Here is a 26,876-nt window from a genome sequence, read left to right as displayed (position 1 = left end):
CACACCCGGGAAATACTTAGCTTAGCGAGAACCAGGTTAACTTGCTGCAATACTTGGAGCTGTCACCAGGTGACAGCAACAGTCCTGCTAGCTCCCAGTCTATAAGGCAGATGAGCATATAATGAGAATGCACAGCACGAGTGCATGCAGGGAACCCACTGAGTTCCAATTCCTAACTATCCCTTTCATGGTACTTATGTGCATTTCAAACTCTGTTTCTTATTTCTTCGTGTGCCCTCTGACAGTAGGCACTAACCAGGTCAATCATTTGTTACCATGTAATGCTTAAAGTAGGAAGGATAGAATCCAGACTATTTCCCAGCATATGGTGTTTGTGAGGATGGTGGCAAAGGCAGAGATTATGGAAATTACTTTTAACTACCCAGTTATTTCTTGCTGTATCCTGCTTTTCAGGTAAAGAGATCTTGCATGTTCTACAATGGGAAGGTAGGCCGTTGAAAGCCGAAGGTCATACACAGTGTTATGTGCAGTAGATATCAAGGAGAAGCAAGTCACCAGTTTGATCAAGTGATACATTTGTAAGGCTCTGATTTTCTGGTCACAAATGCATACTAAGCAGGAAGCAACAACAGCAAATCAGAGCTTTACAAATCTGTCTTGTCATAAGCTCCTCCATAAACTGTGGTACACAAACATAACTATCAGAAAAATATGATTGCTAAAGCTATTCAGCACAAGGAAACTGGACAAGCTGCTAGAGAACATAATCATCCACCTGCCTGCTCTCCTCATCGAGGTAATGTTAAAAAAAAACCATCTGGGGTATACTTGCCTTGGGAGGGGGAAGCCTCTGGATCCTAACGAGGCGTCCTCCGGTGTCCCGGAAATCCAGCGCTGTGGCCCCCCGAACTGTGGTGAGGTAAATATTTACCTACCACGATCCTGCGCAGGCGCACTAGTGGCTCTCCGTTCTGGTTAAAGGGAACCTTAACTCTACAAAAAAAAGACTTTCACTTGCCTGGGGCATCTACCAGCCCCCTGCAGCCATCCTGTGTCCTCGCAGTCACTCATGGCTCCTCCGGTCCCCCCACCGGCAGCTAGTTTTGTATTTGCAGACTGAGTTGGTGAGCTGCCATGCGTACTTTTGCACGGTTTCCTGCTGGTGCAGAAAACAATCACGGACATGAACAAGCATACTTTACACGTTGCACCTGTAACTCCTAGAAATGTACACGTTAATGTCCGCGATAACTTCCTGCACCAGCGGGAATGCGTGGAAAGGTCAGCAAAAATGAAACTAGCTGGCGGCGGGTGATCGGAGGAGCCATGAGTGACTGCGAGGGTGCAGGATGGCTGCAGGGAGCTGGTAGATGCCCCAGGTAAGTGAAACTCATTTTTTTTTTCTAGAGTTAAGGTCCCCTTTAAGGCGGAAATAGCCGAACCCAAACGGATCCGCTCTCCTGCACAGACGCGAGTCCTTTTCGCCTGCGAAGTAGCGTGGATACGATCGGGTTTGGCTATTTACGCCTTACCTGTACGAAGAGCTGCTAATCAGCCTAGGTAAGAGGTAAATATATCATTGCTTGTCGGGGGTGGTTCCGGGGGAGCTAGCGCTGGATTCCCCGCAGCTACAGGGGATGGGGAAGCCTCATTGGGACCCTGAGGCTTCCCCCTCCCGAGGTAAGTAATACCCCCAAGAGGGCTTTTTTTTTTCTTAGTACAGGTTCTCTTTAAAGGAAACCTGTAATGTCATAAAAAAAGACATTACAGGTTTTCGTTAAATGCGGTACATGACAGCTGGGTAGAAAGTTCATGTCAGTCATTATGCTGGCAGTTGAGTGGCTGAGGTCACACTCTGCTGGAGCCATACTGCATCCTTCTTGACTATTGGATGGTACCACTGACAGACCTCAAATACATGGGAACACAATCTTCTGTCTGTTAAATGCATGGATTTCTCTGCAGCAGACCACAGTGGATAACCTGGCAATAAATGTATGTAAGGGCCCATAGGAAAGCATAGGCACTTTCTGAAAATTCCATTTCAATCTGTTGTCTACAGCAGTAAAAACATGATGGCTAAACTAGCCCTGAGGCTGGAAGCACACAGGTTTGTGCCAAAAAAACATGAGTTTCCTGCATTTGCATTTTTTGTGCGTTTTTGTTTTTTGTGTGTTTCTGGTTTGCGGTTTTAATAATTATTCATATTTTACTAGTGGGAAAAATACATTTTTTTTTAAAATTATTTTTTTTACAAAAATTGGGGGAAAAAAGAACTTGCTGTACGATTTTAAAGTGCACATGAAATGGCATTGCACAGCTATGTGATTATTGTATGACCCATAAACTAACATTCTATGTGAATTTGCATGTGTTTTCTGCTAAGCGGCTAAACTAGTGATTATTATGTGTGCTCCCAGCCTGAGACTATGACCAGCTTCCAGGCTACTGCTCGCGCTCCATAAGGGCTCAAACCCACTAGCAGCCGTTTCTAATTGCTAGTTTTTTGAAAAAGCTCTTGCTAATGCAATGCCATGGGGAATTTTTATAAAATCACATCGCTCTAGTGGGATCACACCCCATAGCATTACATTAGCAAGAGGCACTGCAACCACATATAGTAGAATGCAATACATTATTCATGATACCCAATTTTTTCACGAATTATCCTGGTTTTAGCATCAGAAACACTTCCTATATGTATATACTGCTGTATATTGGTATGTAATTCCACCCTCCCAGTGATTTTTAATCTAGGCCATTAGTTATGCAGCCTACTGCTGCAGCAGTGGAACCTATGGGGGTGTATTTTGGGAGCGATCCCAGAGTGATTGCATTAGTGGCTATAGAGCAAAATCACGATCGCTCCGGGAATCGCATTTGAAATCGTGGGATTTCCACGATTCAGGAATGGCAAGCGTTTTGTGATTGTCACCAGTGGGTCCCTATAAATATCAGCAAAGCATTTTTTTTCAGAATTCTATTCTGTTTTTGACGTATTGCAAGTAGCTAACTGTGTATCTAGAACGGCCTGTAGGTGGAGCTCCGCATTCATGTTATTTCACTGAATAGGAAAAGTTTTACCTAGTATCTACAGAAGCCATTTCAAATACAGTGTTATTAAGAGGCTGAATTATAAAACATACAGTTTTGCTTCTTAAAAAAATAAAAGCAAAATATTGCTGTGGCCTATTTTCAGTTAGGAAGTGCCATTTTGCAGTACAGGTAGTCCCCGACTTACGATCGTCCAACATACGAACGACCCGCCAATCCCGTCCTGTGACGTCGGGGACTCCCCTTGCCTTTGTCCGACCCCGTCCTGCTCGCTTTGAGCTAAAAAAGAAAGCAGATGTAATCTACTCACCTCCTTGCTTGAGTCCATGGCCGTGCGACATTCCTCTCTGCTTACAGCTTACTCTACTGTATGATGTGTGTAATTACGTGTCATGCAGTAGGAAATGCCGGGCGCTAAAGTGGACTGTAAGCAGAGAGGAATGTAGCCCGACGATGGACTCCGGCATGGAGGTGAGTAGATTACAGTACATTACACAATACTATACTATGGGAGCTCAGGGGGCATGGAGGCAAACGGGGGCACGGAGGACACAGATGGGAGACACGAAGGTGGAACGGGGGGGCATGAAGAAGGCACGGGTGTTCACGAAGCAGGCATGGGGGACATGAAGGAGCCACAGGGGGACATAAAAGAGGCATAGAGGGGCACAAAGCAGGCACAGAAGGACACGAAGAATGCAAAGGGGGAGGCACGAAGCAGACACTGGGCATGATGGAGACACGAGGGGGGCACAAGGAAGCACAAAGCAAATCACTAGGAGGTACAAATGGATAGAAAGAGGCACATAGAGGGACACAGTGGAGGCAGAGGGGGACACTGGAGGCAAAGGAAGGTGCAGAGGAGGCAGGGTGGGCACAGAGGATGACACTGGAGGCAAAGGGGGGCACAGAGGAGCTATGGGGGACATAGGTGGAACAGCATTCTGACTTAAAGGGACACTGTAGGTGGGTCAGGGGAAAATGAGCTGAACTTACCCGGGGCTTCTAATGGTCCCCCGCAGACATCCTGTGCCCGCGCAGTCACTCCCCAATGATCTGGCCCCGCCTCTGGTTCACTTCTGGAATTTCAGACTTTAAAGTCTGAAAACCACTGCGCCTGCGTTGCCGTGTCCTCACTCCCGCTGATGGCACCAGGAGCGTACTGCGCAGACCCAGTATGGTCTGTGCCTGCGCCGTGCGCTCCTGGTGACATCAGGGGAAGCGAGGACACGGCAACGCAGGCGCAGTGGTTTTCAGACATTAAAGTCTGAAATTCTGAAAGTGAACCGGAGGCGGGGCCGGAGCATCGGTGAGTGGCTGCGCGGGCACAGGATGTCTGCGGGGGACCATTAGAAGCCCCAGGTAACTTCAACTCATTTTCCCCTGACCCCCCTACAGTATCCCTTTACAGGACAACTGAAGTGAGAGGTATATGGAGGCTGCCATGTTTATTTCCTTTTAAACAATACCAGTTGCCTGGCTGTCCTGCTGGTCTATTTGGCTGCAGTAGTATCTAAATAACACCAGAAACAAGCATGCAGCTAATCTTGTCAGATCTGACAATAATGTCAGAAACATCTGATCTGCTGCATGCTTGTTTACGGGCTATGGATAGTATTAGAGGGAGAGAACCGCTATTGCTTAAAAGGAAATAAATATGGCAGCCTCCATATCCCTCTTGCTACAGTTGTCCTTTAAGAACGGATAAAGGTTAAGAACTAATCCACAGTCCCTATATCGTTCGTTAACCGGGGCTACCTGTACTTCACAAGAGTAACTTCTCAAGTTTGCTGGGGGCTGAGTCTGTTCATTTTACAGACATTGTTGCATCTCCAACCCATTTTTAAAGTACTTATTCCCTAATATAAAGCTATTTGAACGCTTCAGAATGGCCTATATTTTTGCTGCCCATCACTGTTTATAAATTGGTTGTTCATTGTTAAGCCCATTACTTTCAGTAGTGGCTACTTCCATCAATTATCAGTGCAGAAAATGTGTACTTTGCTCTTTATACATTACCCTGTGTATTCAGCATATCTAACAAAGCTGGGTACAGTACCTTTAGGGAAGAGATTCGGTGCCTTCTGAATGCTCCGCCCCACCTTGCATTGCTCCGTAACGCCCAAAAAATCGATTGATATGACCTTGCGGCAGAGTGCTCAATAGGGTCATATGCATAGCACTATCCCCTGCATCGTTCCCCTCATCCGCACTGCCGCTGCCAATCTATTTAAAGTTTCTGCATTGCCCCTTGACGTGCATGCATTAGGTCTCCGCAGAAGTCCAACGGTAATGCGCTGTTGACTTTGCGTGGGTCGGCGGTGGATCAGAAGTTTCCGGGGCAACGCGACACGGTTAGTGTACTAGGCGCCATACACTTTCTCGGACTTACCTGGGGCTTCCTGTAGCCCACAAACACTGGTCTGCACGACAGCCGGGGGCCCCAGGTCTCTCTCACTAGCTGGGGCCCCCAAACCACCATGCGATACCTAGAGGGAAGTGTGGGCAAGTTCTGAACCTCTCACCTCCAGGGAACTCACCCCCACCACCTCTAAACTGAATGCTAACTGCAACAAACACAATTGCTAACTCCCAGCTAGAGCTTGGAGTTTTGTACAGCAGGAGACATTGGCAGCGCTTCCAAACAGAGGCTGCACCCGAATTGACTACCTGCAATAGATGTGCAGAGCTCCACAATTGTGGACTAAAATACACAACATGCATTCAAAACAGGTACAGCAAAGGAGAACAATTAGCTTCAGTATAAATAATATGTGCACAAATTATCCCCTACTAGACTTACCCACGGCGGTGAAGGGTCCTCTCGGGGAAGACCTACCGCTAGTCTAACGATAAAAACACGAATTTTTCCTAGTGCTGCTAGTCATAAAATGGTATACACATTTCTCTCAAACAGACAACAAACAAATGACAGCGCTCATAGGCTGCAACTGAATTGTAGATTAACAGAGGCATGCAGAGCCCCACAGGGCTAAATACATGCGTTGAATGCAAATCAGATGCAAATCATGTACTAGTCCTAATCTATAATTTGAATGCAAATTGATGCACATGGATGCTCTCTGTTAGAGCTGGGAGTTAGCAATTGTGTTTGTTGCTTCTTGTAGCCCGCAAGGTCCTCTGACATCCTCTTCCTCCTTCTCCTGGTCCCGCTAATGGCTTTGGTAATTGGTGACTTCACAGATTATTCTTATAGCTTTTCTTGTCTGCATTTGATTTAATTTATCCATAAATCTTTTTTTATATTTATGGAGCAGAAGAATTCTATCCCTTACTACTGTCCTCCTGATGCCCTGGTGTAGTGGTCCATTGGGAGCACTACCTTTTTCTGATATACCGTATTACTTGTACAGCATACTGTGAGATTAATAATTTTTCTGTTTTAGGTGGTCACCCACACTATGCTGAGTGAAGTTGTTTTTGTTTTGTTTTTAACGCCTTTTTTCTTGCAATAGTGTTACCTTAAAGGGGCACTATTGCTAATTTCATCTTTTTTAGACACTTATACATTCATATGTTTTTCTGGAGTAATGATCTTGCTAAGTATATAGTCCTGTTTAAATGTAAATGTTCACTGACAATATGCATTTAGAGCCAGGCACTCACGTCGGTAGTTTTACCTTTCCGACGCCAATGCAGGCTAATCCATTTTATAGTAGGGAGGCATCACTGGTGTTAGAGCTGCCGTTATTTTCCACCCCTCTGTGCAGCTCATTTACTTTGTGCCACCTTGTAACTGCTCTAATGTACAGTTACATAGCTCACAGCAGCCACCGTAAAGTGCAGGACGTGGCTGCGAGCGGCTGTGGCTGTGTGCTCTTTAATGCCGCCGCTAGATTGCGCAGTTCAGAAGCCGGTCAGGTTACCATAGAAACGGACAATAGGTGTCCGTTTCATTGCCGGCTTAGCAAAAGGGGTCCTTGGCGGCAGTGCTTCGTTTCAACACACAGCCGCTCGCAGCCACGTCCTGCACTTTACGGTGGCTGCTGTGAGCTATGTAACTGTACGTTTGAGCAGTTACAAGGTGGCACAAAGTAAATGAGCTGCACAGAGGGGTGGAAAATAACGGCAGCTCTAACACCAGTGATGCTTTAAAATGGATTAGGCTACATTGGCGTCGGAAAGGTAAAACTACCGACGTGAGTGCCTGGCTCTAAATGAATATTGTCAGTGAACATTTACATTTGAACAGGACTATATACTTAGCAAGATCATTACTCCAGAAATACATATGAATGTATAAGTGTCTAAAAAAGATGAAATTAGTAATAGTGCCCCTTTAAGACATTTTTTGGAAACATCATTTGTTGAAATGTGGTGCTGAGCTTTGCGTTAAAATATGAGCTTTAAGAATAAAATATTTTTAATACGGTGACGTTACAGTACCTGTCTCCTTGACATGCTAAAATAACTCAATTATTCTTAACAGGTAACTTTTCTTGGTTTTTTTGGGGAACTGGAAACAGGAAACGTTCAGGTAATTTACTTTTATTGGCTTTACTTGTATGTTTATTGGTTATATCCAGCTTATGTTGGGTTTACGTTTGTAACATACATTAGTTGTTTTATCCCAAAACCACCTTCACTGTAGACACTGAGGCTTGTGACATAATGAATGAAAACCACCAAACTAATTACTTATATGCATCAATCTGTCTGTGCTTCACTCTGTTAGCTTACATACCTGTCATTACTGTGATTTAGTGTTCGCGTTTTGTTTTTGTTTTTTTTATACCCATTAGCAGCGTCAAACAAAATTTTTTGTTTGAAAACTGCTGGTGCACTCAGCCAAACGAGCTGAGGGGGGCATTAGAGAGGGAGCAGTTATAGTTACCTGTTCCGGACGGCTTCTCCTATTCCTCCCACGCTCTGAACTTCCGACAGGTCTTTTGGGTCCCGATCACATGATATGATGTGATCAGGATCCAGGAGACCGTGTCGCCGTTACAGAGCCACCTGGTGATGGAAGAGACTCTGCAGGTGACAGTAATTGTGCTTGTTTACATTCCGTAAACCGTAACCAAGGATTGAACTTCACCCCAATCAATAGCTGATACCCCCTTTCCCATAAGAAATCGTTTTTCCTTTTCTCAAACGGATCATCAGGGGGCTCTGTATGGCTGATATTGAGGTGAAACCCCTCCCACGGTGTGATGTCAGGACCATGGTGCTGACATCACACTGGGAGCCTTGTTACATTGTGGGAAATAACAGCTGTTTCTAACTGCCAAAAAAGCAAGCAGCAGCTACTTCCACTGACATCACCTGCTAGCAGTAAAAATGTCGCCATGTGAATGTCTGAATGTAAATCAAGGAGAGGAAAGATTTTACAATGGGCAAACACTGACTAAATCATTTATACATAATTATTCTAAAAATTAAGCATTCACGTCTGGTTATTTTTACTGGAGTTCCTCTTTAACCTTTTTGGCGGTATGGACGAGCTCAGCTTGTCCGTAACCGCCACAGGGCACCGCTCAGGCCCTAGTGGGCCGATTTTATTAATTTTTTTTTTTTAAACACGCTGCTAGCACTTTGCTAGCTGCGTGTTGGGGACGATCGTCGCCGCCGATGCGCCGCTACCCATCGCGTAACAGGCCCCCCCCCCGAGACCCTGTGCGCAGCCTGGCCAGGCAGCGCTGAGGGGTGGATCGGGACTCCCTGTGACGTCACGACGTCGATGACGTCATTCCGTTCATCGCCATGGCGATGGGGGAAGCCCTAAAGGAAATCCTGTTCGGAACGGGATTTCCTGGTGGGTTTGATCGCCGATCGGAAGGGTGGGAGGGATTCGGCAGGGAGGGGGGAATCATGTAGCTAGCTACATGATTTAAAAAAAAAAATGCCGGGGTGGTTAAGTTAGACACTTATCTCAGTAGGAGGAAGCCTCTGAGGCATTCCCAGTCTTCTTCTGCTGTGACCCTCTGAAAATATTCAGCATTAATCCTATCTAATAAGGAAAATGTTGCCATTTTATTACTGATAATGGCCTCAATTCACTAAGATCAGCTGGAGATAAGGCAAGAGAAAACTTACCTACACACAGTAAGAGAGTTATCTTATCTCTTCCTTCCTTAAGTTACCTCCTCTGTAGTTAATTTACCTCCTCTGTAGTTATTTTCACATACAGTTAATAAACAGCCTGTCTTTAACTGTGAAGTTATTTTAAGGATTGAAGAGTTAACTTAAAGACAGAAGAGTTAACTTTAAGTTTGCCTGAGGTAAAATGTTTCCTAAATACTACATGCCTCATCACCATGGTGACCACTCTAGAAACGTTATTAAAGACAGGAGATAAGCTTAGTGAATTGAGGCCATTGTAATTTGAACATAGCTTCCACAAAGAACTTCGACTTATTAACTGAACAGATCACCTAAACCTATAGGAGAAAGGTCTAAAGAGAGCTATGCATGCATGTATGTGCATAAGTAAAACGTACAATTCTAAACTACAATATTAGTGTTTATGCTTCTTACAGAATGTAGCGACTTTTTGCGTGGATGTTCCAGAATTAATGCGATCTCTTCATCTCTGCAATTTAAATGAGAATGAAGTTATTTTGATGAGAGATGGAAAAGAGGCCACAGAGCCTTCTGCATCCCAGGTAGGTGTGTTATGTCAGGAACCTTGTATCTAAATATTACACTGTTAGTTAAATTTACTTTTAAAATAAAATGCCAACGAAAGGACACCACACACCATTCAGTTTCTAAGTGCTTATTATTGAGCTAAAAAATGAGGTGAGAGTGATACGGAGGCTGCCATATTTATTTCCTTTTAAACAATGCCAGTTGCCTGGCATCCCTGCTGGTCCATTTGGCTATAGTAGTGTCTGCATTTCACCAGAAACAAGCATGCAGCTAATCTTGTCAGTTCTGACAATGATGTCAGAAACACCTGATCTGCTACATGCTTTTTCAGGCTCTATGGCTGAAAGTATTAGAGGCAGAGGATTCGCAGGACAGCCAGGCAACTGGTATTGATGAATGAAAATAAATAGGGAAGCCTCCATATAACTCTCACCACAGGTTCACTTTAATCCGCACTGGTCAGACTTCAGAAGGGAAGACAGAGGGGGAATCTGCTTGAGAAATGGCTGTCTGTAACACAGACAGTCTGTCGTACAAACTCTTGATCCTTATTCCAGTGCAAAGCCAGGACAGAAATTGACTGCCTGACTGGATCTAGGTATTCTGGATTCTTTCTCACACCTAGAAATCATCCCTTCAAAGTAAGGAAAGTAAAAATTTGCCAGAACTTCTTCCTGTGGAAAGATATCCCACATCTTAACCACTCTTACCGTGAGGAACCCCTCTCTAAACAGGTGGTAAAGTTTGCTTTCCTGTTTGCGTAGTTCATGTCCTTTTGCCCTTTTGTATAAACCTAAGGATGAAAAGGTACCGTATTTGCCAAGTTTTTACATTGCTCTTTGATATATTTATGCATCTTAATCAGGTCGCCTCAAAGTTGTCTCGTTTCCAAGCAAAATAAATCCAGTGAGTGATGCATTCTGTTTCTTTGATTAATTTAGTTGACTGTTTTTGTTTCATTTCTAAAAACCCAATGTCCTTCCTGTAGTCTGGTACTCAGAACTGTATCCCGTACTCCAGATGTTGCCTTACAAGTAATTTATACAGTGGGCAGTGGGAGTAGTATGCTAGTATCTTGTGATTTTATTTCATCAGCCATATGCTTGCCCATGTAGCCAAGCTGTCAAACACCTTTTGTAGTATGCCACTATTCTGCCCATGCAGTCGAGCTGTCAAAACCCTTTTGTAGTATGTCACTATTCTGCTGTTTCGGTTCCTTATGTCTCTTTCACAGGTCTGTCAGCTGCTGCCATGCAACATCTGGACACTTGCAAGCATTTGGTATGGGTGGTGAAGAGGCAGCCCCTGTGGAGTCACATCTGAGTACTCAGACGTGACATGTTGCAGTTTTCTCCCACCGTGTAACGACTCTCCGCATTGCACTATTAAACACATGGTGTTACTAACCCTGCCATTCTGCTGCATTTTTATTGCACCTGAATGGTGCTAGTTGCTGCTGGCTGGGAGACTGAACTGCTCAACAAGGAGGGCAGTTCAGCCTTCCATGGGAAAGATGTGAGCATGTTTTCTATCAACTTAGGGCCCTGGCACACCAAATAGCGTTTTGCGGGTCGTTTTTTTTTTTTTTTTTTTTTTTTTTTAAAGCCTCCATTGATGTACATTAAAATTGTTGGATAATTGCAGCGATCGCGATTTTTCAATTGCAAAAAATTTCGATTGCAGCAAAATTGCTGCAATTTTGCCGTGATTTTAATGTAAGTCAGCGGAGGCCTTTTTTTTAAAAAAAATAGCCAGCAAAATGCTCTTTGATATGCCAGGGGCCTTTTCCACATTTTCGCCTAGTTTCCTCAGCTTCTGCACCAGGATGTTATGGGGAACATGCATCCACTTACTTCTACATTAATTTAGCTGGACTATTGGAAGGTTTTATAAGTACGGCATTTAAAACCTCTCTCTAACCTCTAGCTGTGTGCATGCACACATGCCTTCCTTAAAGGACACCCGAGGCGAAAATAAACTAATGAAATGATTGTGTCTATCTTCCTTCTCCTAAAAATGACTTTTTAAGATATTCCACAGTTTTATTTTATGTTTAAATCTACTTTTTAAAGAGACTCCGTAACAAAAATTTCATCCTGTTTTTTTATCATCCTACTAGTTCCAAAAGCTATTCTAATGTGTTCTGGCTTACTGCAGCACGTTCTACTATCACCATCTCTGTAATAAATCAACTTATCTCTCTCTTGTCAGACTTGTCAGCCTGTGTCTGGAAGGCTGCCAAGTTCTTCAGTGTTGTGGTTCTGTGATGCATCTCCCCCCTCCAGGCCCCTCTCTGCACACTGCCTGTGTACTATTTAGATTAGGACAGCTTCTCTCTTCTCTCTTATCTTTTACAAGCTGGATAAATCCTCCTCTGAGCTGGCTGGGCTTTCACATACTGAGGAGTTACATACAGGCAGAGCTGTCTGCACTCTGCAGGAAGAAACAGCCTGACACTTCAGTGGAAGATAGCTGCAGGGGGAAAGAAACACACAAATGATCTCTTGAGATTAAAAAGGAAGGCTGTATACAGCCTGCTTGTGTATGGATGTATTTTCTATGTGTGGACATACTGTACATCAACCTACTTCCTGTTTTGGTGGCCATTTTGTTTGTTTATAAGCAAACTTTTTAAAACCGTATTTAACCACTTTTAATCAGGGCTGTGGAGTCGGAGTCGTGGAGTCGGAGTCATGGAGTCGGGCAATTTTGGGTGCCTGGAGTCGGAGTCGGGAAAAAATGCACCGACTCCGACTCCTAATGAATTTGTAACTGTAATTAAAATAGAAAATATGATAAATTTTTCTATTTCTCAGATAATAGTCATTAAAAATAATGTATATATACAGTATATATACAGTAATAGCTGTGCTTAGTCCACAAAAATGAAATAAACCAATCAAAATTAGTTACTTGTGCTGCTTCAATAAAGCAGTCCCCGTATTTTTAAGGTCAGATATACATATCTGATTGTGACTGTATATATGATGTGTACACAGGAATCTCTTATATATACTAAATAACATCTATGCTGTAAGAATAAAGCCTGATGTGTAGCTGTGTCACTAATAGAGATGGTCAACGAGATGGAAATAATTCTGCATTGATGCGGATTTATGCAAATGTATGCACTCCCTTTGCTGATGAAATCAAATAATGTGATATGTTGTTAAAATTTGGTTTGGTGACTACAAATTAAAGGGTAACTGAGACGGATGAAAAGTAAAGCTTTATACATACCTGGGGCTTCCTCCAGCCCCCTTCAGGCTAATCAGTCCCTCGCTGTCCTCCACCACCCGGATCTTCTGCTATGAGTCCTGGTAATTCAGCCAGTCAGCGCTGTCAGGCCGCATGCCGCTCCCACAGCCAGGAACATTCTGCACCTGCGCAATTGTGCTGCACAGGAGTAGTATGCTCCTGGCGGCGGAGAGTGTGCATGCACACTACGCCCGACTGGCTCAAGTACCTGGACTCATAGCAGAAGATCCAGGTGGTGGAGGAGGACAACGAAGGGACTGATTATCCTGAAGGCGGCTGGAGGAAGCCCCAGGTATGTATAAAACTTTAATTTCATCTGTCTCAGGTTTACTTTGTTACACAGTAGTACTATACTCTACATATGCACTCCCCACAGAGCTGCAGGGAATCCACTGAGAATGCTGTGCAAATTGAACACAGAGGTGTTGTCTGTTTACAATCTCCTCATTCCCCTGCAGAGTACCTGCACATCATTCTTACATGTACCCACACTTACATTGCCTAGGGCCTGATAGATGTTCTTTGTTCCGGTTTGTACCTTTTACAAGTACTCTTACCAAGGACTAGTTTTAGTCTAAAGGGAATAAATATAGTAGTCTACATATCCTTCTCACTTCAGTTGTCTTGTAAAATTCCTAAGCGTTGGCAGTCAAGAGACGAGTTTCATGTTACATACTTTTAATCAATAAAATTGTAATATGCAAATTAGAGGAGTCGGAGTCGTGGAGTCGGTGGAATCCTAAACTGAGGAGTCGGAGTCGGTGGATTTTTGGACCGACTCCACAGCCCTGCTTTTAATGCGGCGAGGAGCAGCGAAATTGTGTCAGAGGGTAATAGGAGATGTCCCCTAACGCACTGGCATGTTTACTTTTGTGCGATTTTAACAATACAGATTCTCTTTAAGTTTTAACTGTTGTTTTTGCTCAATGACAAATTCATTGAAGTATGCCAGAGCTAAAATCTATGAACTATTGACCCCTTTTATCTCTTTCCTGTTCTCAGAAGCCATTTTCTGCTAGGAAAGTGTTTTATTGTTGGAATTTCTTATCAGTGAGGGTCACATTGTAGTCACTTCCTGTTTGAGTCAGGCCTGAGTCAGCCACTTACATACTTGATATTTATCTCTTTCAGGCAGAGAAATAAAAAAAGGAACACAGCATAGTTATTTGTGTGCTAGGCACTGTACATACCCATGCCTATCTCATCATGTCACATGTCACCTCGGGTATCCTTTAAGTCAAGAGTCCTGGCGGACTCAAAGCACTTGAGCTGCAGCCACTAGAGTGTGCTCAGTAGGCAGTAGCAGTGCAGGCTTACTGAACTAGAAGGTTGAACCCTGGTCTCCTGTGTCAGAGGCAGAGCCCTTAACCATTACACTTTCCTTCCACAACTTAAAGGGTATGTGACCATGTTTGTGCTTCTGCATTCATCAATCATAGCTGAATGTATTTTAGCTGCGCCACCACTGTATAGATGAAATGGGTGGCAGTGCCAGATGCTGATACTCAAAAGACCTACTTAGGCTACAAGACCTGACGGGGCTCATTGTACCTTTGTTTTTCAAAACAAATGCTGCAGCGAAGATCATAAGGTTGCATAGTGTTATCTCTGATCACAACCAAAGCAAACCATGAGGTTCAAATTGTACAATAGTCTGACCAAGCACAAAATAGTACATACGTTTATTAGTAGTGCAAAAAAAAAAATACCATTTACTTAGTTTTAAAAAAGACATGCAGTCCAAGTTATAGTCCATAAATATTACAAATGCTTTGCTCCAACATGCATCCCATATTCTGTACAGGCTTAACATAGGTTTTGGTGCTTACAGGCTACGTAATCAGGCTTTTGTGTTACTGTAATACATCGTAGAGTTTCATGTAGAGCATGGTTTGAAGGACTAGTTGGACTAGTATGGATTATAACAGCAGTCCTGTACCCAGTTCAGCATGTGCAAGAGGTTTACTGTCAGTTTGCTTTCAGACTTCCTTGTTCTCTTCTGTAGGAGCTGGAAAACCCTGTTGTCAAAGGGAAAATCATGCTATTAAAGTACCAACCAGGGCTGTGGAGTCGGTCCAAAAATCCACCGACTCCGACTCCTCAGTTTAGGATTCCTCCGACTCCGACTCTCCGACTCCTCTAATTTGCATATTACAATTTTGTTGATTAAAAGTATGTAACATGAAATTCGTCTCTTAACTGCCAACGCTTGGGAATTTTACAAGACAACTGAAGTGAGAAGGATATGTAGACTACTATATTTATTCCCTTTAGACTAAAACTAGTCCTTGGTAAGAGTACTTGTAAAAGGTACAAACCGGAACAAAGAACATCTATCAGGCCCTAGGCAATGTAAGTGTGGGTACATGTAAGAATGATGTGCAGGTACTCTGCAGGGGAATGAGGAGATTGTAAACAGACAACACCTCTGTGTTCAATGTGCACAGCATTCTCAGTGGATTCCCTGCAGCTCTGTGGGGAGTGCATATGTAGAGTATAGTACTACTGTGTAACAAAGTAGACCTGAGACAGATGAAATTAAAGTTTTATACATACCTGGGGCTTCCTCCAGGCGCCTTCAGGATAATCAGTCCCTCGTTGTCCTCCTCCGCCACCTGGATCTTCTGCTATGAGTCCAGGTACTTGAGCCAGTCAGGCGTAGTGCGCATGCACACATTCCGCCGCCAGGAGCATACTACACCTGTGCAGCACTATTGCGCAGGTGCAGAATGTTCCTGGCTGTGGGAGCGGCATGCGGCCGGACAGCGCTGACTGGCTGAATTACCAGGACTCATAGCAGAAGATCCGGGTGGTGGAGGACAGCGAGGGACTAATTAGCCTGAAGGGGGCTGGAGGAAGCCCCAGGTATGTATAAAACTTTACTTTTCATCTGTCTCAGGTACCCTTTCATTTGTAGTCACCAAACCAAATTTTAACAACATATCAAATTATTTGATTTCATCAGCAAAGGGAGTGCATACATTTGCATAAATCAGCATCAATGCAGAATTATTTCCATCTCGTTGACCATCTCTATTAGTGACACAGCTACACATCAGGCTTTATTCTTACAGCATAGATGTTATTTAGTATATATAAGAGATTCCTGTGTACACATCATATATACAGTCACAATCAGATATGTATATCTGACCTTAAAAATACGGGGACTGCTTTATTGAAGCAGCACAAGTAACTAATTTTGATTGGTTTATTTCATTTTTGTGGACTAAGCACAGCTATTACTGTATATATACTGTATATATACATTATTTTTAATGACTATTATCTGAGAAATAGAACATTTTTTTTCCAGTAACACTCCAGGACAGGTACACATTGAGACTTGGCTCCTCCCAGGAACAGGAAATATCCGTCAGCCTCTCTATAAATCAAAGATGGACCAAGGGTCAGGCAGTATTGGATATTTCCTGGTCCAGGAACCAGGTCTCTCTATGTGCTCGCTGTCCCGGAGAGCCTGGGTGGCTAGGGAAATGTGTTGGCACTGAGCGGGCCTTGTCGGGATACAAGGAGGTCCGTTCCCCTGTGGAGTACCTGTGGGTTGCTGCTGGATGGTCCTGTCTCCCAGTGGATTTGTCCCTGCTGGTCGGCCTGTTTTTGGGGAAAGGTTTCGCTGCAGGAGGGGCTGCCCCGAAGACTCACCGTGCGGAGGCAACGGCTGGGTTGTGAACGTCCGGAGGACGCGTATAGCGGAGGCAGAGTACGGAAATCCTCCGGCCGCGACCTCGGGAACTACTTCCGGGTCGCGTGACGTCACTTCCCTTGCGCCGGGTGAAGAGGGGCGGCCGTCCGGAGTCTCGGCAAACAGGTCTGGCACCTCGTGGAAGATGTCGGAAGCAGAGCAGGAGCCAGGACGGGTAAGACTGCTCAGCTGAGACCCGGGCAGCGGTGGTGACTCCTGTGGGAGCATAAAACCGTGCGCAGCATTGAAATGGTTGTTTTGCTGCATTTGGCCTAGTTTGAAAAGTTGTTTTTGGCATGTTAATGTTAAACTTTTTCGTGCAAACACACAGCTGATGCTGTGCAGGCTGGATTAGTCTTATGACAAATGTTTACAGAATTTTCTTTTAAGACATATTATCCATAGTAACATTTGAGTACAAAGCATAATGATTACTATAAATGTGTTTAGGATAATTACTTTACAGTGTTTACTGTATGGCTTAAATCATGAATATGTATGTTTTAAGACCGGATGGCACGTGAAAGAAGCAATCGAGTATTATGTTTTTTGTTGTTTCAGGGCACTTCTACAAATGTACCTGACCCTGTAAAAACCACTAAACGGTGCCCTGTGTACAATACCAAGGTCAATCCTGCATCAACAAAATTATTATGCAAGGATTGCACCTATAAAGTAATGAAACAAGAATCTGCTTCTCAAAGAGATATACAAGCTTTGAGGCAGGATTTAAAAGACACGTTAAAAGAGTTTAAAGCAGCTGCAGTAACTTCCAAATCAGACACACCAGCGGAAGGGCAAACTGATCAAGCTACTCAGCCTAATTTGCCAGAATCAATTACTCATAAGAAAGCTACTAACAAAACTAATAAAGCAATTATTGTATCAGATGAAGATGAAATTAGCGATAATGATGGTGCTTCTGCAAGTTCTATGGAAGCGCAGGAAACAGAAAATAAACCTTCTAAGTTCAAATTTCCTGTAGCTGAGACAGAAATGTTATTGACTGCAATATATGAAGATTTAAATTTAAATAAAACAGTTACTGAACCACCTTCAATGCACGATAAATTGTATGAGGGTATGGAAAATCAGCAAGACCTGTTTTTTCCAGTACATCATTAGTGAACTTCACGCTCTATCATGTAAGGAACCATACTGTACTTTCTTTAACGATCGGGTAGTTCTCCGAACAAGCCCAGAATTCCTACCTAAGGTTGGAGACATGTTTCACAGAACACAGGAGATAATATTACCATCTTTCTGCACAGATCCAAAAACGGAAAAGGAAAGTAGACAACATAAATTAGACGTTAGAGAAAATCTTATGACCTACTTAGAAAAAGTGAAAAAGTTCAGGAAGTCGGAAGCTTTTTTCATCAATTACACAAGCAATTCCAAAGGATTAAAAGCATCTACAAAGACCATTGCTAAATGGATAAAAGATTGCATCATACAAGCATACAGCATTATGGGTAAGGAGCCTCCAGAAAACTTGAAGGCCCATTCCACCAGGGCAGCCGCAACTACGTGGGCTTACAGGGCAGGTACATCACCGTTGAACATCTGCAAGGCGGCAACCTGGAAGAACCTGGGGACCTTCATGAGGCACTATCGGTTGGACCGAATAACGGAAACCGATCAAGATTTCGGAAGAACTGTCTTAAAGGCAGTTAGCCCACCCTGAGGTTAGTGAGTGATTTCTTGCTTATCATCTCAATGTGTACCTGTCCTGGAGTGTTACTGGAAAAACCAGGAGTTAGCTCACCTGGTAACGACCTTTTAAGTAACACTCCAGGACAGGTGGGGGTACCCACCCCCATATATATCTCAAATATTGCATGATATACATGTTATGTTATGTGTATGTAAATGTAATATAGTAGGGTTATGTTTAGTATATTGTTCCTGTTCCTTTATATTATACTGCCTGACCCTTGGTCCATCTTTGATTTATAGAGAGGCTGACGGATATTTCCTGTTCCTGGGAGGAGCCAAGTCTCAATGTGTACCTGTCCTGGAGTGTTACTTAAAAGGTCGTTACCAGGTGAGCTAACTCCTGGTATCATATTTTCTATTTTAATTACAGTTACAAATTCATTCGGAGTCGGTGCATTTTTTCCCGACTCCGACTCCAGGCACCCAAAATTGCCCGACTCCACGACTCCGACTCCACGACTCCGACTCCACAGCCCTGGTACCAACAAGGACTTATTAGGCCAATTTCATACTGCATCTATCTAAACCTTTTACTATTGTGTAAGCAGGTATTCTTGCTATCTTATCCAGTTGTATATAATTTTAATTCTTAGTTTCTCTCTTCACAGAATCTTTTCTCAGGAGCATTGTGTATGATGACTTCTGCACCATTTCCACCCTGTAAATGTGACTCTCTGTTCGTCCTCCTGAGCAAATATTCAGCTGGTGTGAAATATGCAGTTGAGCAGGACCACCTGCGTAGAGTGAATAAGAAAGCAGATCATCATGAGGATGATGACACAAACCAGTCAGTCTCTTCAATAGAAGATGATTTTGTAACTGCATTTGAGCACTTGGATGAAGATGATCCTATAAATTCTACTGACAACCAAGGTAATCTAACTTAATTTAAAGGACACCCAAGGTGAAAATAAACTATTGAGATAAATAATTGTACCTATCCTCCTTCTCCTAAAAATGACTTCTTTAGATATCCCAAAAAATGTTTTTATATTTAAATCTACTTTTTAAGTTTTTACTGTTTCATTGTTTCTCCTCAATGACACATTCCTTGAAGTATGCCAGAGTTAAATCGATAAACTATTGGCCCTCTCAATCTTCTTTCCTGCTCTCAGAAGCCATTTTATGCTAGGAAAGTGTTTTATGGTTGTAATTCCTTATCAATGAGGGTTACGCTGTAATACGACCCAGTCCTGACCCAGACAAAATCTGTCACTTGGATACCTGATGTTTAACTCTTTTCAGGCAGAGAAAGAAAAAAAGGAACACAGCATAGTTATCAGTGTGCTTAGCACTGTACATACACATGTTTATCTCATTTTGTCACATGTCACCTCAGGTATCCTTTAACCATTTCAGCCACCCAGACGTGATCCTCACGTCCAGGCGGCTGCTCTGCTGCGGTGCCGCGCTTCGGTGCGTGCCCCCGTGCTGTCCCCCGGTAGCCTTGGGATCCGTGAACGGGAACATGGTTCCCGTTCACCGATCCGTGTCCCCAGCAGAAAAAACGATGCTCTCTTACCACAGGCCGCAGTCTTTCTGCAACAAAAAGTTTCCCTGTCGTCCTTGTGCTTCCGGTTGCGAGAAGCACAAGATTAAAAAAAATAGTAAAACCACATCTGCAAACCTTTTTGAATGGAATTTACACAGATTTTAACATGTAAAATTAACTGTTTATTTCCCACACCAAAATATTACCCAAATAGATTTTTTATGGAAAAAAAAAATTACAATTAAAAAAAAACAAAAACATAGTTACCTAAGGGTCTGAACTTTTTAAATATGCATTTGAAGGGGGTATAGAATGAAAATGTTTTAAATTATAAGCTTGTAAATAGTGATGGATGCAAAACGGAAAAAATGCACCTTTATTTCCAAATAAAATATTGGCGCCATACATACAAAATTTAAATGGTGTCATAACTGGGACAAACGGGCAAATAAAATACATAGGTTTTAATTATGCTAGCATGGATTATTTTAAAGCTATAATGGACGAAAACTGAGAAATAAAGAATTTTTTTAAATTGTTTTCTTATTAATCCTGTTAATGCATTTATAAAAAAATAATTCTTAGCAAAATGTACCACCCAAAGAAAGCCTAATTAGTGGCAGAAAAAACAAGATATAGATCAATAACTTGTGAGAAGTAGTAATGACGTTATTAGCGAATGAATGGGAGGTGAAAATTGCTCTGATGCATAAGGTGAAAAATCCCCGCGGGCTGAAATGGTTAATGTTGCCAACCGTCATGTTGAGCACTACACAGCACACTGTGATCTATAGCAGATTTCTTCAAAACTTGAAGTAAAAATTGATTTCACCTTTTTTCTACAATTGTACTGCTTGATATAATAATTCAGGCATATTTATTTAACTCTAAATTGATGAGGGAAAAAACTGCAAAAAAAAAATGATTTCAAACTTTATCGCAGACTTAACTCAGTCTTTTGTACAAGTTTGGGACTAGTGATTTACACAAATACATTAAAGCTTGTCTGTCCATGATGTGCTCAGTATGAAAACAGAAATGTGGCCTTTTAATCCCCCTTTAAATGTGCATCTACCCTCACCATATAAGACTTGTCTGGGCATATGGGACACAACTTGCAGCGGATTACTATTTATTTATTTAGTTTACTAGCGATGAACAATATATGTTCTTCCTAATTAGATTCACACAGGGGGTGGAAGTTGGGGCTAGCATATCACAAGAGCTCAGGGCAGTTTCTAGGCTAAACTGCCCCCCCCTTGGAACCAGGAATACGTGCCCGCAGTATAGGTTAGCCAAGTCTAGTTGCCCTCAGTATAGGTAGCCAGCTATAGGCCCCCTCAGTATAGGTAGCTGGGCATAGTTGCCCCCAGTATAGGTTGGCCAGGTAGGTGCCTCCTGTATAGGTAGTCAAGTATAGTTGCCCCCCATATAGGTTAGATATGTAGATGCCTCCAGTATAGGTTAGATACGTAGGTGCCCCCAATATAGGTTAGCTAAGTAGGTGCTTCCAGTATAGGTTAGCTAGGTAGGTGCCACCAGTATAGGTTAGCTAGGTTCCCCCAGTATAGGTTAGATAGGTAGGTGCCCCCAATATAGGTTAGCTAGGTAGGTGTCTCCAGTATAGGTTAGATAGGTGCCCCCAGTATAGGTTAGCTAGGTAAGTGCCTACAGTATAGGTTAGATAGGTAGGTTCTCCGAGTATAGGTTAGCTAAGTTAAGTGCCTCCAGTATAGGTTACATAGGTAGGTGCCCCCTGTATAGGTTAACTAGGTAGGTGCCTCCAGTATACGTTAGGTAGGTGCCCCCAGTATAGGTTAGATAGGTAGGTGCCCCCATATGCGGTGGGGGAGAGCGGGCATAACAGTTACAACTCACCTTCTGCGATCCCCACATGTACAGAGCCTCTATCTCCTTCCTTCTACCTCCCTGGCGCTCCTCGCGTTGGTAGCAGCGCCCCCTGTGATAACATGCAGTTATGTCATCACAGGGTGCGCTGATACCAACGCAGCGGATGCCTGGGAGAGGAAGAAGAGGCTGCGTACATGTGGGGGGTGAGTTGTAACTCCGTTAGGCCACTCTCCAGCCAACCTCCGAGCCGTTCCGCCCGGTTCCCCGGGTGATGGCGTGGTTCGCACAGCCGTAGAAACGAGCCTGCAAGAGCTGGTTAAGTGAATCATCTGCTAATTTTGATTTGCTTTTCCCAGCCTCCCAGCTAATGAGTGCTGATTACTCATGTGGGAATTTGAGAGCATTCTGTCTATGGTTTCAAAGAAATTACATTTAAACTTCCTGGAAATTTTTTAAAATCATGGCTGGCTGCAAATTTCCATTGAATAATTTTAGTAAGATTAAATTACAAATGGCTTGAGTGCCACTGACAAGATGTATTGTTTTCATGAATATCTATTTGCTTTAAGTATTAATGGACCCCTATAAATGGAGGTAAATGACTGGTTTGAAGCCCTTGGATATTTTTTTATTTCACTTGTGACTTTTAAACTCATTTTTGAAATTGTAACAGTGTTCTGTATAACCTATGGATCTTCCGGGGTAGGGATTTGCAATTGTGTCCTGCTCACGGGAGTTGCGGACGGTAAAACTTTGTGCCGCGGTTAATAAAACAATAAAAACCTTATAGAGCTGTCCCCTCCAGGGAGAATGCAAGCTAACACACTTGGAGGAAGGTACCCCTAGAAAAATAAAATTATCAAAAACCATGTTATAGGTGAGATAAACTTACCTCAAGAATGTGTGTCAGTTTAACAGACACAGAAAGTGGACAATGTGTTTTGTGGGCTAAACCAATTTATTTTTATTTATTTATTTTTGTAGGTCAATACAAAATGTCTTGCAGTAAGTCAAACACAATTTGGAGAGCCTGCCACTGATTCTTGAGACAAGTTCATCTTACCTTGTTAACTGTTTCCCAGTTAATGTTTGAAATCATGTTCACTGAAATATAGAGTTCCTGATTCACTAGGATATTTCTACCTCCTGATTTGTCTGTCTGTGGAGATTCAACAATTCTGGACTGGAATGAAAAAAAATAAATACTGTAAAATTAAAATTAACCACTTACTCCACAGCTCAGTATATCTACGTCACCTGTGGCACCCTCCAAGCCACCATGACGTAGATATACTGATGCAGCTTTCAGTCCTGCTGTGCACAATCGGGTGCGCATAAGAGCGCACCCCCGGCACTATCAGCTGCAATACTAATTGGTGAAAGGGAACATGTTCCCTTGTAGCCAGTTAGCCACCCCACCTCGGTGCACAGATCAGTTGAATAAATTGAGCAGCAAGCAGCCTCTCACCTTACCTCGTTCCAGTGATGAGCCTGCAGCCCGAGCCTCCAATCCCCGCTCTGTACTCATCAGCATAATGCCGAATATCCGGGTCCCGGCTTGATGACGTCATCAAGCCGGGACTCGGGTAACTGGCAATATGCGGCGGAGTTCAGAGCGGGGATCAGAGGCTCGGGCTGCAGGCTCATCACTGGAACAAGGTAAGGTGAGAGGCTGCTTGCTGCTCAATTTTTGTAGAGGCTTCCTCCTCCCGAGGTGAGTACCCCCTCTTTAAGCCACATGGCTAAGACACTAATATACCCCTCTTTGCAAATGTGAGGTTACCTGCAAAACATGCACTGTTGGTGGGTCATGAGAACAGGTTTGAGAAACCCTGGTCTTGTGTGCGTATCAGGCTTTAACCCCATTATTTCCCTTCTGAGATATCCATTTGTCTTGCAGAGCTCTCGGCCTGTCATCCATATTGTTAGGGACATTTATCAAACTGTCCTGGTTTTGTTCTAGCGCTGACACTCTTTCTAGTCTGAAAGCTTTTTTTTCTTTTCTTTTATATACTGTTATTTTTATTTGTTTTTAAAGCAAGTGTTTCAGCTCTAGCATATCTCTTAGTACATGGAATGGCCTCACATGCAGCTTGCATGCACTTTTTCACTTCATGGCCACCCAGGTGGTTTCACTCATGCATAACAATAGTTTATGTAATAAAACCTTGCATTCCCTATAGAATAATAGCATAGCCCGATTCATTTCCAGGGTGCTGAAACACAGGCGCCGAGAAATGCATCCATCTTCACAATCGTCATAAGGAGTTTGGGAACTCCAATCATTCAGACTAAACCTTTATTGAATCACTGTAATAGTTCCGATCTTTTTAGTCAATAAGGCATCTGTGCACATCGCTGGAACAGTGCATCGGACTAGAAAATCCTTATTGATTTACTACTTAATCTAGAGACACTGGTTGTCTTGAAACGTCGGAATTGTGGTGATGATGCAAGTGCCAACATTCTTTACACAGCGTATGCACATAGTCTGTGATATCTTATTTTTCTGGCTTTTTGCTGATCTTCTCTTTCTGCTGCTGCACGGTGTGTGCCTTTTACAGCATAAGTAATGCTGTGCTGAACAGGAGCAGTGTTGCCAGAGCATTTTGTAAAGAGGTCATCTTGACTGCATGCATTTTAAGTTATTTTAAACACGCTTGCATTAAAGTACTTTTACACTTTTAAAGGGAATCTGAACTGAAAAAAAAGTATGGTTTTATGAATTGTATGTGTAGTACAGCCAAGAAATAGAACATTCGCAGCAAAGAACAGAGTCTTGTATTGTTTCCAGTACGTGAGGAGTTAAAGAGACACTGAAGCGAAAAAAATATATATGATGAATTGGTTGTGTACTATGAATAATTACTAGAAGATTAGCAGCAAAGAAAATATTCTCATGTTTTTATTTTCAAGTATATACAGTGGAGGAAATAATTATTTGACCCCCTCACTGATTTTGTAAGTTTGTCCAATGACAAAGAAATGAAAAGTCTCAGAACAGTATCATTTCAATGGTAGGTTTATTTTAACAGTGGCAGATAGCACATCAAAAGGAAAATCGAAAAAATAACCTTAAATAAAAGATAGCAACTGATTTGCATTTCATTGAGAGAAATACGTTTTTGAACCCTCTAACAATAAAAGACTTAATACTTAGTGGAAAAACCCTTGTTTGCAAGCACAGAGGTCAAACGTTTCTTGTAATTGATGACCAAGTTTGCACACATTTTAGGAGGAATGTTGGTCCACTCCTCTTTGCAGATCATCTCTAAATCCCTAAGGTTTCGAGGCTGTCCCTGTGCAACTCTGAGCTTGAGCTCGCTCCATAGGTTTTCTATTGGATTAAGGTCCGGAGACTGACTAGGCCACTCCATGACCTTAATGTGCTTCTTCTTGAGCCACTCCTTTGTTGCCTTTGCTGTATGTTTTGGGTCATTGTCGTGCTGGAACACCCATCCACGACCCATTTTCAGTTTCCTGGCAGAGGGAAGGAGGTTGTCGTTCAGGATTTCACGATACATGGCTCCGTCCATTTTCCCGTTAATGCGATTAAGTTGTCCTATGCCCTTAGCAGAAAAACACCCCCAAAGCAAAATGTTTCCACCCCCATGCTTGACGGTGGGGACGGTGTTTTGGGGGTCATAGGCAGCATTTTTCTTCCTCCAAACACAGCGAGTTGAGTTAATGCCAAAGAGCTCTATTTTGGTCTCATCAGACCACAGCACCTTCTCCCAGTCACTCACAGAATCATTCAGGTGTTCATTGGCAAACTTCAGACGGGCCTGCACATGTGCCTTCTTGAGCAAGGGGACCTTGCGAGCCCTGCAGGATTTTAATCCATTGCGGTGTAATGTGTTTCCAATGGTTTTCTTGGTTACTGTGGTCCCTGCTAATTTCAGGACATTCACTAACTCCTCCCGTGTAGTTCTAGGATGCTTTTTCACCTTTCTCAGAACCATTGACACCCCACGAGGTGAGATCTTGCGTGGAGTCCCAGAGCGAGGTCGATTGATGGTCATTTTGTGCTCCTTCCATTTTCGAACAATCGCACCAACAGTTGTCACCTTCTCTCCCAGCTTCTTGCTAATGATTTTGTAGCCCATTTCAGCCTTGTGCAGGTCTACAATTTTGTCTCTGACATCCTTGGACAGCTCTTTGGTCTTTCCCATGTTGGAGAGTTAGGAGTCTGCTTGATTGATTGATTCTGTGGACAGGTGTCTTTTATACAGGTGACTAGTTAAGACAGGTGTCCTTAATGAAGGTGACTAATTGAGTAGAAGTGTCTAACCACTCTGTGGGAGCCAGAACTCTTAATGGTTGGTAGGGGTTCAAAAACTTATTTCACTCAATGAAATGCAAATCAGTTGCTATCTTTTATTTAAGGTATTTTTTCGATTTTCCTTTTGATGTGCTATCTGCCACTGTTAAAATAAACCTACCATTGAAATGAATCTGTTCTGAGACTTTTCATTTCTTTGTCATTGGACAAACTTACAAAATCAGTGAGGGGGTCAAATAATTATTTCCTCCACTGTAGTGTTTTTTCTAACATTGCATCATTCTCTAATATGTGCACTTACACAACACTCAGCATTCAAAATGATTCTTTCAGAGCAGTCTGTGAACTAATGAACTCTCCTCTGTCAGAGGAAAAGTAAATAGTTAACTAACAGTTGAGTTAATAAAAGTCAGAAAACAGCCCTCTCCACGACTTTTGAAAGTCGTAGAGATAATGGCTTTTTTGTATAGAGATAACAACTGGAGTTTCTTAACTCTTCCTGTACTGGAAACAATTAGACTGATGTATCTGATCTTAATGTTTCTTAGCTGTACTACACATATAAATCATAATATCATAGTTTTTTTTTCGCTTCAGTGTCTCTTTAAGAAGAGATTTTCTGAGCTCTCCGACCCAGCTTGGGTCGGGGACAGTCCTATTTGAATATCTGAAGCACTTATACATCAAATATACAGTGAGAGGCAACTTCAGATTAGATTTTACTGCAGGGGAACTCAAAGGATTATTAGCTCTGCTCTGTTTTATAGTTTAAAATACAGAGTGTGGTTTGTAATTGCAAATATGACAGAATGATGCAATGTTGTATAAAAAAAAGCTGTATAACAACCTACCTAAAAATAAGACTCTTTTCTTTGCTACGAATGCTCTATTAATTATCTGTACTACATTTACATTTCATTATATCATGTTTTTTTCCCTTCAGT

The 26,876-nt window shown here is 42.7% G+C and overlaps 1 protein-coding gene across 6 annotated transcripts in view; it reads left to right on the top strand.

Annotated features, from left to right (window-relative positions):
* The window catches only part of AKAP11 (A-kinase anchoring protein 11), an 86,788-nt gene that overhangs the window by 32,229 nt on the left and 27,683 nt on the right, over positions 1-26,876 (top strand). For all 6 annotated transcript variants that reach the window (XM_068267789.1, XM_068267794.1, XM_068267793.1 and 3 more), the window contains exons 4-6: positions 7,466-7,513; positions 9,516-9,641; positions 18,916-19,180. In XM_068267789.1, coding sequence (XP_068123890.1) covers positions 7,466-7,513; positions 9,516-9,641; positions 18,916-19,180 — 439 coding nt within the window. The remainder of the gene's footprint in view (positions 1-7,465; positions 7,514-9,515; positions 9,642-18,915; positions 19,181-26,876) is intronic.

This window comes from Hyperolius riggenbachi, chromosome 2 (genome assembly GCF_040937935.1).
Source record: "Hyperolius riggenbachi isolate aHypRig1 chromosome 2, aHypRig1.pri, whole genome shotgun sequence".
Classification (NCBI taxonomy): Eukaryota; Metazoa; Chordata; class Amphibia; order Anura; family Hyperoliidae; genus Hyperolius; species Hyperolius riggenbachi.
The sequence above is the reverse complement of the archived record's forward strand: the minus strand, read 5'-3'. Positions and strand labels throughout refer to the sequence as shown.